Here is an 11,977-nt window from a genome sequence, read left to right on the forward strand (position 1 = left end):
ATTTTTTATTTTATTTTAGAAAAAAAACCCTTTTTTAAGTTAACTTTTAACCTAACAGAAGTGATAACAGCGCTCATACGTACACTTCACTTTTATTTCCAAATTCACTTTAACCCTAGCTAGAAGCCGTCGCACCCAGCGGCACTGTTCATCACTGCCGATTGTGATGACCGTCGCACCATCCAGCTCGTCTTCATCTAACCCTCACACCCAGCTCTCTCTCTGTCGCACCCTAGTTGTGTCTCAACGGTCTCTCGCACCATCAACGCTGCTTTGTCCACGCACCCTCGTTGGATTCGGAACCCTCCATCGGCACTGCTCCATCCATGCACCCAGAAATCGGCGAGGAGAAGAGGAAGAGGAAAACCTTAGAGGAGAAGCCCTCCACCGATTCCGCAATCGAAGCTTCGGAGAAGAAGAGGAGGTACCACGAGTCAATTGAAGAGGAGGAACAAGACTCACACACTCTGTGTGAGCTGCAGCCACTACAGCTTTCACCTCCAGAAGGGTCGGTGCTCCGCCTGCGCTTCCCCCATTTCACGCAAGATGAAATGTAAACCCTAATTTCTTCCATTTTCATTCACGATTTCTGATTCTACGCATTTTAGTTTTAATCCTCACTTCATTCACCGATTCTCTCTTTTTCCTCATATTCTGATTCATCGCTTTTTGGTTGCTTCATTCATTGCAGTACAAGAAGGTTGAGAAGATTGGGGAAGGAACCTACGGCGTCATTTACAAGGCTCAAGACCGCGTTACCAACGAGACCATCGCTCTCAAGAAGATTCGCCTTGAGCAGGAGGATGAAGGCATTCTTAGCACTGCAATTCGCGAGATTTCTCTCCTCAAGGAAATGCAGCACAGGAATATTGTTAGGTATTCTTTTCTTCATCCTAATCTCACTTCTTCTTGCTATTATTATTTGAATGCGTGTATCTCTGATGAATGCTGCTTTTTAGTAATTTGTGTTTGTGGTTTCAATTGGTGAAATTCATGTGACGTGGAAAATTGGAGGGTTTCTGGTGTTCATTGTGTGTGGTGTCTTTGGTGAAATTGAGGTTTCTTTTGTTTGGTGTTTTTGGTGGAAAATTGAGGCTTCATTGTGTGAAAAATTACTATGGTGTGTGTTTTGTACTTTGTAAATTGTAATGAAATCATATATATGTTGGGATGTCTATGTTTAGTAGTTCAATCATGGTTAATCACAGAACCTGAAATGATGTTTCCTTCAATGTGAGACTTGTTGACTGTAGTTGATAGTCTGTGTTTTTTTATTATAGATAACTGGAACGTGAAGGCCATCTGCAGAAAGACCACCGGCATTGGCAGGATGAGGTACCTCCGTCACGTGCCTTGCCAATTCAAGAGCAGCTTCAGAGAAGGTACCTCCACGATCTATTTTCAGATCTTCAGTAGTTGTGTTTTTCGTCAATCATCATTTCGTTAATGCGATCTTGTTTCTGTTTAACTAGGTACTGAAGCTGCACCAAGGAAGAAGGGAGCAGCTGCATTTGCAGAGACTATACATGGGAATTGTCATCATCTTGGTCAAGCTCTTCTGGAAGAAACCAGAGCAGCATTACAAGTATGAACCCATCTAGGATGATCTTGAACTTGGAAGCTCCAATTTCCCTGTGGTTCTCATCTAGATTCCAATGTTCAATGAGAAAGAGGTCTTCTTAATTTTCTTACATTTGCTTATCTCTAGTCTCTATTTTCCTCTGCCTCGTCTTTTTCATTTCTGTGAAATTTGGTTGGTTTGTTTTAGTTCTTTTTCTATGTGTATCTATAGGTATACAAGGTGTCAATTGGTGCAGCTTGTAATCTTTCGTGGCCTACTGATTTTCTTGTCATCCAAGTTCTTGATGATTCTACTGAGCCTGCAATCAAGGTACTCTTATTATTGATATAGTAAAATACTTTTATTAAAAATTGTGTGATTTTTAGTAAAAAGTAATGAGTCTTAGGAAATATGTGTTGCTAATAAGAAATGAAATATAATGCAGCAAATGGTAGAGATGGAATGCCAGAGATGGGAAAGTAAAGGTATAAACATAACATACCAAATAAGAGAGCACAGAACAGGATACAAAGCAGGTGCACTTAAAGAAGGTTTAAAGCGTAGCTACGTCAAACACTGAATATGTTGCAATATTTGATGCTGATTTCCGTCCTAAACCTGATTTCTTGAGAAGAGCCATTCCCTTCTTGATTGGCAATCTTGACATGGCTCTTGTTCAAGCTTGTTGTAGATTTGGTAAATAAAATCCCAAACTTATGCTTTCTTTCTTCAATTACTTTTTGGAATGAGTTGCTTAGTAAATTTAGTTAGTCAAAACTTAATAACTACCTCAACATACTTATTGTTCTGGTGATAAAGTTAAAAGGTCACCCAGTTTATTTTTACTTCCCTTGATTTCACTTTGACTTCACTATTCTTTTTACTAACTAGTAATATTCTAAGATTATTTGCTCTTGAATTTGATTGATTTGTAACATAATTGATAACCTTGATCATCTTGAGAAATAAAGAAATATGATTTTAATGAGATTATTACAATTTATGCTCTTGGAGCAGCTGCCTGCTAGTAGTTCTGCCCCCTTGCACAGCTTACATGGTTTTGGAAATTTAAGCGAGACTATCAAGGTATCATAATTTTTTTAAAATAGTATATCATCTTTTGTGGAATGTTGAATGTGATCAATATTCATGTATTTTCTTTGTTTTGTGCAATTAACTTTGAAATATGTAAATGCATTGATCCAAAATGAAGAATGAGTTCATGATGAGTTGGGATGGTCTGCGAAAAAAAAGATAAAGAGTGTGTGATTGTTCTCGCTGCTACAAATAGGCCCTTTGTTCTCGTTGCTATAAATAATGTAAAAAATTCAACACAAACACCTTATGTAAGGGCATGCAAGATTGAGATGATGCAGTTTAAATGTTTATTACCCTAATAAGATGTGCCGCACTTCCTAGGTTACTAGAGATTCGGTTTTACCTTTGTTCATGATGTGTTAGTATGTTATATGCTCCCACATTATGTTATGTAGCATGCTGGCTGATGATTGTATAACATTTTGTTGCAGCGTGTGACAGAAAACAAAAGACGGTTGAGCTGACAGGTAGAATGTGGGCTAGACTTCTTGCATCTACAAATCAACCTAGTTTCATTTCCTCTAATCTATAAGGAGTTGTCCAAGGTATCGATAGTATGAATATTACCTCGATTTAGGTTTTCTCATATTTATGAGTAGCAACAGATCTCTATTTTAGGTTTCATTTGTATGTTAGCTCAATGCTGTGAATTTTGATGAGCTTTCAGATAACAGGTGATGCATTAACATATAGTGGTATTGGCTGTAATTGGACACTACCACCATATGGTTTTCCACTATTCTTTCTAGTGTGAAATTCCACTACTTAGTAATAGCTATATGTTGGTTGTATTTGTTGAAACCTCTAGTATTCTGAATTCTGATGCTATACCAAGTCTTGAGAGTTAATATTATGTTCAGGTCAGAGGTGACCAGCTATGGGAGACTAATGTCTACACATATGACTCAGATCTTGTTGCAGGAACGTATTATTATAAAAAGGGATCTACTGGTTTTGATTACTAAGTGACAAATTTTACATGCTTGAAATTAGTACCGATTTTGTAATTTGTTACGTTCTCATGCATACAGGTTACTGTCGCCCAACAGCTTCTCCACCTACGATAGCTATACAAGAGTTGCATGCAACCATTCGCGTGCTACAAATTTGTCCGGATGTTGTTCAGAAATTAGATTAGATTTTTTCTAATATAGAATTGTAATTTTTTTTTAAATGTTTATTTTGGAAGTTGAATTTATTTTTTCTTAAATGTTTTATTCATATTTTATCATGTACATAATTCATATAAATCAATGGAAGATTAATTTTTTAGTATTTTATTTTAGGGCAAAAAACACAATTAAGCCAAAGGAGGGAAGAAACTATATGAATCAGCCAAACTCAAAATTGATTCACGAATAAGTCAAAGCACATTACTATATAATTCGAACCAGCTTGGTTCGAATTAGAAAAACATGTAATTCGAACCAATGGAGCTCGAATTATGATGGAACACGTGATGGATGTAATTCAAATCTATATGGTTCGAACTACAATTGAGCATAATTCAAACTAGGTGAGTTTGAATTAAAAACTAGGTGAGTTCGAATTACTCAAGAAGACGGCGTTTCATGTAATTCGAAGTAAGTTGGTTCGAATTACATGATGATTTGAATTAAACCAATAATAATAATAATAATAATAATAATAATAATAATAATAATAATAAAGTTTAAACATATTTTATTATATTAGGTTAGATAAAAATTAAACTATTTAAATAAATAATTTGGTGTCTAGAAGTCAAGTCTTAGAATAATTTTTTGGGAATTATTTATCATATTATAAATTTATAATTATGTAAGTATGTGAAGGATTTATTTTTTAAATTACGTTTTTAAATTAAATGACTTTCAATATTATTAGATTGTCTTATTTTTAAATTGGTCAATTCATTTTATATTTATATATTGTAATTATTTATTTTGTAACGAGTACAACTAAAATTTGAATAACAATTATTAAATTAAACATTGTTACTATGAGTATTATAAAAGTTTGTAATGTACTTGTTACTAAACTATCACATAATAAAAATTTTTAAACTTTATAAAATGCAATTTTTTTATAGATTAGTATTATCGAACTAATTGAATTCGATTTAGCATTGGCTCCATGTAGATATAATGGTTGGTGTATTAAAATAATTATATGGATTAGATTTATGCTATGAAATTTACATTCAATTAAAAATTTTTATTATGTGATAGGTTAGTAACGAGTACATTACAAACTTTTATAGTACTCATAGTAACAATGTTTAATTTAATAATTGTTATTAAAATTTTAGTTGTACTCATTACAAAATAAATAATTACAATATATAAATATAAAATGAATTGACCAATTTAAAAATAAGACAATCTAATAATATTGAAAGCCATTTAATTTAAAAACGTAATTTAAAAAATAAATCCTTCACATACTTACATAATTATGAATTTATAATATGATAAATAATTTCCAAAAAATTATTCTAAGACTTGACTTCTAGACACTAAATTATTTATTTAAATAGTTTAATTTTTATCTAACCTAATATAATAAAGTATGTTTAAACCTTATTATTATTATTATTGTTATTGTTATTGTTATTGTTATTGTTATTGGTTTAATTCAAATCATCATGTAATTCGAACCAACTTACTTCGAATTACATGGAACGCCGTCTTCTTGAGTAATTCGAACTTACCTAGTTCGAATTATGCTCAATTGTAGTTCAAACCATATAGATTCGAATTACATCCATCAGGTGTGCCATCATAATTCGAGCTCCATTGGTTCGAATTATATGTTTTTCTAATTCGAACCAAGCTGGTTCGAATTATATAGTAATGTGCTTTGGTTGATTCGTGAATCAATTTTGAGTTTGGCTTATTCATGTAATTTCTTTCCTCCCTTCGCTTAATTGTGTTTTTTGCCCTTTATTTTATTCGAAAGATTAACTTATTAATGTTTCTACTTTTTTTTTATTTGAAAAGGATTAGGCCACGCTTTTGAAGTGCAACGAAAAGTTTTCAATTTCGGCACGCTCTAAAAGTGTGGCTGTATATCCATCTTTTGGCACGCTTTAAAAGCGTGATCATAGGGTTATACTTACAGCCACGCTTTTAAACGTGCCAATAGATAAAAGCATGGCAAAAAGTAAAGCGTACCAATAGATAAAAAAAAAACGTGGCAATAGATCAACCGACACGCTCGTAGATGTGACCCTTTCAAAAGTATAGCGAAAAGCTATCGACACACTTTTTTGCACTTTTCGACATACTTTAAAAGCGTGGCAAAAAGCTTATTTTCTTGTAGTGCCAGTGAGAAGAGAGGATTTAAACTTTGAATTTTACTTATGTAGGGAGAAGAGAATGACTAAGAGAAGAGAGAAAGGACGACAATTAGGGATAGAGTTCCTGTGAAACTTATATATATACTAAGGACATTTTAGTAATTTCATATATACGGTATTATACGGATTTCTATGAGACAGAGACTTCTATCTCCTTTCTGTCTCGTTTATTATACGGATCTTTGTCTCCCGTTTTTGTAGATACAAAAATACCCTATATTCATCTTTCGATAGATAGATCTCCACAAATACTCATCCCGCTCGAAAATTTTGCAATGCCTAATTATAAGTTATGCCGCATACAATCACGCATTAAGCCACCTAATTAAGGTTAAATATTATTTGCATTAAAAATTCATAAGTACGTTGTATGAGTTATTATTTCATAAATTATAACCAAAATTTAAAACACAAATTATAGGCATTAAACGTGCTTGATATTAACTAATATATTAATATCATATAACATTTGACAAATTCAGACTCAAGATATTTGCGTCACTGAAGATGTCATGTCCCTACCTGTTGGACCAAGACCATAGCAAAGAACATTTTAGTATTTTAGTATTTTACCTCTAGAACGGCCCCACTTGTTCAAATTAACCGTATACATAGAATCAGAAGAATATACCTTAAAAAAAAAATCACATTACCAAATTCAATGGCGTAAAAAATAATAATCAAAACAAAATTGAGACATAAGCCAATAAAAAATCACGTAACCCTACCCCAGCAAACCAAAAGCATCATTTATTTGCCTTTTAATTATATGTTCAGACGTCACCAACCTTCGTGTTTTGTAGTGAGCGTCACTAAGGTTTATGCCAATCTATCTGTCAAATTAAGTTTTAAGCATTTTAAATTCGTTGATCTCATCCACTAATTACTCTAACACGTGATGAATTGGGATTTGACAAATTGAGCACATTGAAAACATGTAGAAAAGAAGCAGTAAAACGTGCAACAATTACAGGTGGCATCATAGATTCCTGAATCCTGATAAAGGGTAACTTTTTAATTATTTTCTCTCTCAAGAGAGAACCTATTCCCGTGTGAGTGAGTGCTCATAACGCTCGAAACTACCAAGTACCAACATCCTTATCCCGTCTTTCACTTCAGGTGAGACACGTGGGACCCAAAAAGTGCAACATCCCTGAACCTCTTTTTTAGTTTTGTTATAGTAGCTAAAGAAAAATCTGATAATTTTTATGCATTTACAATACAATATTAATGTAAAATTTTTAATCTTTTAACAAAGACATTTTATGTTTAGCACGTTATAAAAACAATTTTTATTAGCTAAACTTGTTGAATTATTTGCAATCGCTTTCACTATCTAGATGAATCATAACTAGTTATAATTAGTTACATTCTTAGGAGAAAATGAAGGAGGAAAACAAAGATACAATAATGATTACAATCTTGATCATTATTCATAATATACAATGCACATTGAAAACAATGATTTCAGGACTTACAAGCTTCCTCCAGTATAAAATTCAGTGGAAGAAGGAAAAAAAAAAAAGAGAAGAAATGCATACAAATTCGTACATTAATTATACATTCTACTAAACTCTGAAACTAACTAATGCAATGCTTCCCGCTCTTAGTTGAATATTGTACACTACTACTTAATTCTTGGGTTTAGGGTTTATTCATGGTAGAACTCAAGAACTGAGGGTGTTCCCTGTAGCCGCAGAATCAGAAGAATCTCCAGCAAAATCCATCATCATCATAAGCTGCTGAAAATCAGCATCTCCCATTCTTTCCCAGAACTCGCTCTCTTTATTCCCAAACGGCATCGTTTCGATTTCCTCCTCCTTTGAATTCTCGTCCTTCACAATTGCCTCATTAACGTTGGGCTGTTGGGCCTGGGACCTAAGGGACTCGTCGACCATGGGAAAATTGAGTTTGGCTCGTGGTCCACGGAACTCGATTGCGGCTTTGTCGTAAGCCATGGCGGCCTCCTCCGCCGTGTTGAATGTGCCGAGCCACACGCGAGCCGCACGCCGCGGGTCGCGAATCTCGGCAGCCCATTTTCCCCACGGTCTCTGCCTCACTCCCCTGTACTTCTTCTTCGCCCTTTTCTGAATGCTACTTTTCTTGCTGTTGCCGCTGTTAACTTTTTTCTCTTCGCGGAAGAAGTTGCACCCTAAACATCCCTTGATGTTGCATTCGCGACACGTGTCCTCGAATACTCCGCCACAGCTTCCGCTGGAGCCGACGGCAGCAGAGGGCTGAGATGCGTGGCGGATGAAATCCGCCGGGGAGGAGGAGAAGGAGGTGGATCCGGTGACGACGTTGGTGAGGGCGGCAACGATGACGGTGAGTTCCTGCTCCGTTGTGAGGCGGTCCGTAGGGGAAGTCATGTCTCCGATCTTCTTTTGTGTTCTCCCTGTTTTTTTCTTTCTCTGTTCTGTTGTGGTCTTTGGCGCGTTTCGGTTTGAAGATGGAATTGAGAGTGAGGAGTGAGAGGGTGAAGCGCTTATATACGGTTTGGGAGTGACGTGGCATTTGAACTGCCAGCTGTGCACACCGTTGACACACGGGTTTGGCCTTTTCAGTTTCTCTCTCTTGGTTTTGGTTATCTTAATTGGGCCTGGTTGTGAGTGTAAGGCTTTTGGATCTGGGTTTGTTGGAAGCAGTTATTAAATGTCACGTGGGGGAATTTGAAAGAGAGAGTGGAGTCCAGTATAGAGACAGCAAGGAAAGTGCGAGAGACAAATATGACGTGGCAAGAATGAGTTGAGAATTGAGATTGTGAATGACGGTGAAAGAAAGAATAGTAGCATTTTGGACACAGTATCCACAGCGGAAGACGAAACTTGTATGAGAGTTCACCTTTGTCGTTTGACCCTATACCAAATTTTCCAGCTGCCAACTTTTTTAGTTTTTGACTTGACATGCTAAACCAGTGAACCTTGCCACTAGTAGAGTATAATAATATATTTATTTAATAAATTTATTAGTGAAAAATTAGTCAAATACTATACAATTTTTTAAAATTGACATTTATTTGAGAATAAATACAAAATTTGAAGGTGACAATTATTTGAGATTAAATCGAGGAGAGTATATGTTTTAGATGTGATAGAGATTATTTAATTCTATTAGTGTAAATGACTAAATACTTTTTTTGGAAGGTGTTATTGAAAATAAATAATAGATAAATAAATAAGTTAAAATTTTATTACAATAAATACACTTAAATTTATTCCTTTTAATTTTAGGTATCATTTTTTACCTATATAATGAATGAATTGATATAAAATTAAAATTTATATTGGATACCATTTTTAAAATGATATTAGTATTAGTAAGAGATATCATATTACTTTAAAAAAAAGAAGCATAAAATGTTGTCACTTGATTTTTTTGGTGTCTAAACAAATGAGAAGACCAAAGCAAACACTTTCCCTAAATCAGAATTGATGATTTGCTAGAGAATAGTACTAGACTCTGACCAAATCACATGATTGAGATTACTTCTTGCTCCATATCTAGCCATTCAATCCGCCGCTTTATTTGCTTCCCTAGCTATCCAATCGACTTGAACATACTAAAATCTTGATAAAAGCTCATGAATTTTGTGAACTAAATCAACAACTTCAGATATATACCCACCACCAAAGTCATGCAAAAAGTGCAGAATGTCCAAACAATCTGTTTCACACACAATGTCTCTCCAACCGCAGTCCTAGGCTAAGACAAACCCCCTTCAGACTACAAAAAACTCACATCTGGTGATAGACTAGGGAGGAAAACTACCAGAATACCCCGAGATCTAACACCATTAGAGTCTCTAATAATACAGGCAAAACCAGTCAAACTCAAATCAGGGAATAAACTTGCATCACAATATTAACTTTAAAGTTATTACCTACAGGAGGTTTCCAGCACCAACAATTTTTGAAGGTGCTAAAGGAAGAACACCGGTGCATATAAAGTCTCAGGTTCATGACAGTGCTTCAAAATAAGGGTAACCACCTTGTGATCCGTCCAAAGATTTTCAACATTGAGAATATCATTACACCTATGTCTCTACAACCACCACACTCTGGCCCAAAAAGAACCTCATTATCAGGCACGACCTTTCTAAACCAAGCCTCAATGGACGTGCCTTCAAATGAGTTAATAAAGTGAGGGTCTAACATTTGCCAAAGACTCTTGGATTTAATATAGTCCCGCAAAGAATGTTCAATTGTCTCCTGAGCCGCATTGCATCTTTGGTACAAATTCGAACTAGCTAAATGCCGCTTGAATCGGAAAGCCTCTGTCAGAAGAGCGTTATGAAGCCCAAGCCACATAGTAAATTTGATCTTCTCCAAACAATTTAAATGTCAAAGCCAGCTCCAATCATTATTTCTATTTCAATTCACTTTATACTTCAACAATCAACTGTAACCTTTTCTTTTACTGTACCCTTTTACCCTTGCAGGTCACCAACTCCACCCTGCATCCAGGTCTGCCAAATTTGGGTAAAGAAGGTCGCAAATGAATTGCTTAACTGCAAGATAAATTGTCGTAGCAAGCTGACAATGACCAAAAGCATATGTTTGGATTTTTCACACTAAAAATAGAATTGACGTTGCAAGTATAGTCCAAACCCAGCCATTGATCATCAATCAAATTATAATCCTAAAGATGTCACAATCAACACAAATTAACCGGGAGTTTTAAATCTCGAGTCGTTCTCCATAGGAACTAATACCAATGAGTGCATAAAATTGGTTGTGGAAAGCAAGGATGTTTCAATGATTGAAAGCAATAAAGATAAAGAGATAAAAGAACTAGACAAAATTGCAATTAACAAAGCAATAAAGGAATAAAAGAACTATGTATGTAATATAAACAAGTAATGATATAAAATGATGGAAAAGTGGTTCAAAACATAAATGAAATCTTGACTTGGGATGAGTTATGGAATCCCTTCCTAGCCATAACCACAACTATGATAATTACCAAGAGTTAACCTCGCTTAGTTAACCCCTAACATCGAGGAGTAAGTCAAGCAAGTATAATTGACCTTAATCCATAAGTTCTAACTAACTTACCAAACTAGTTGGTAAAAGGCTTGCTTTAATGGAAACAAGAATCAACTAACTCCCCAAGAATTACCACCAAATATTGGACATTAAGGCTCTAGTAATCCATAGATTCATTTTTCCCAAGTCAAGGGGTGAAAATTTACCCTATAGCTAGGGTTGACATTTCATCAAACACCTAGTATGCATATTCACAAAACATGGCAAAATTGGTAAATTAATGAAAGCTATGAACCATAAATGATCAAAATCAATAAAGGCAACTCAAACAAACATAAAACAAGCATCAAACATCAAATTCATTAACAAGAACATCAAAATTGCAAAACCAAGCATATATTGATAAAGGAAAGTAAAAAATAGAAACAAGTGTAGAATACGTATGGTAATTGAAAGAGACAATTAAAGAAATACTTACAATGTAAATTGCAAAAATCCAAAAGAAAGACTTGAAGTATAAAATTCTACAAAACCCTAATTAAACCCTAAGAGAGCAAAACCTAAAACTATACTACACTACTCCTAATGTGTTTTTTTTTTCTAATCTAAGTGAGCTCTCCTTGCTATGTGTTGTTGCTCCCTTAATATAGCCTCTTAAACTAGCCTCAAGCCTTCAGAAATGGGCCAAAAGGAGCCCCAAATTGCGAGTGCACGTGCATTTTTAATGAAGGCACGCACTGGGACCTGTGCGGACGCACAGATGTGTGCGTCCGCACACTTTGCTGAATTTCTACCTGTTCGTACACACAGATGGTTGTGCGCACACACACTTTGCGATGCGCTGGACTCGCTCTGCTTGGGTTCTTGTGCGTACGCACAGGTAGCTGTGCGCACGCACGCATGCTGATTCCTTCTGTGCGTACGCACGCATCCTTGTGCGCACGCACGCATGGCTGAGCTCTCCTCCTTTGTTTTCTACATGCTTTCTCCTTT

The 11,977-nt window shown here is 35.3% G+C and overlaps 2 protein-coding genes across 7 annotated transcripts; one reads left to right on the forward strand and one right to left on the reverse strand.

The window, feature by feature from the left end:
* On the forward strand, positions 57-3,934 carry LOC107624163. 6 transcript variants are annotated; one of them, XR_002355534.1, is made up of 9 exons: positions 57-553; positions 692-876; positions 1,281-1,382; positions 1,473-1,673; positions 1,793-1,891; positions 2,007-2,257; positions 2,579-2,647; positions 3,091-3,204; positions 3,520-3,934. XR_002355534.1 is itself a non-coding variant. In XM_016326635.2 (8 exons), exons 1-4 carry the CDS (start codon positions 327-329, stop codon positions 1,589-1,591), a joined length of 633 nt encoding a protein of 210 aa, XP_016182121.1. In that variant the 5' UTR covers positions 59-326; the 3' UTR covers positions 1,592-1,673; positions 1,793-1,891; positions 2,007-2,257; positions 2,579-2,647; positions 3,091-3,934. The 6 variants fall into 6 exon arrangements, 4 of the variants coding, with proteins under 4 accessions (XP_016182121.1, XP_020969143.1, XP_020969144.1 ...); XR_002355535.1 differs by having other exon boundaries at positions 3,691-3,934; XM_016326635.2 differs by having other exon boundaries at positions 59-553; positions 3,091-3,934.
* Positions 7,403-8,474, reverse strand: LOC107624452 (ethylene-responsive transcription factor ERF109). Its single transcript, XM_016326944.2, has one exon. It carries the CDS (start codon positions 8,366-8,368, stop codon positions 7,667-7,669), a length of 702 nt encoding a protein of 233 aa, XP_016182430.1. The 5' UTR covers positions 8,369-8,474; the 3' UTR covers positions 7,403-7,666.

Source organism: Arachis ipaensis, chromosome B10 (genome assembly GCF_000816755.2).
Source record: "Arachis ipaensis cultivar K30076 chromosome B10, Araip1.1, whole genome shotgun sequence".
Lineage (NCBI taxonomy): Eukaryota > Viridiplantae > Streptophyta > Magnoliopsida > Fabales > Fabaceae > Arachis > Arachis ipaensis.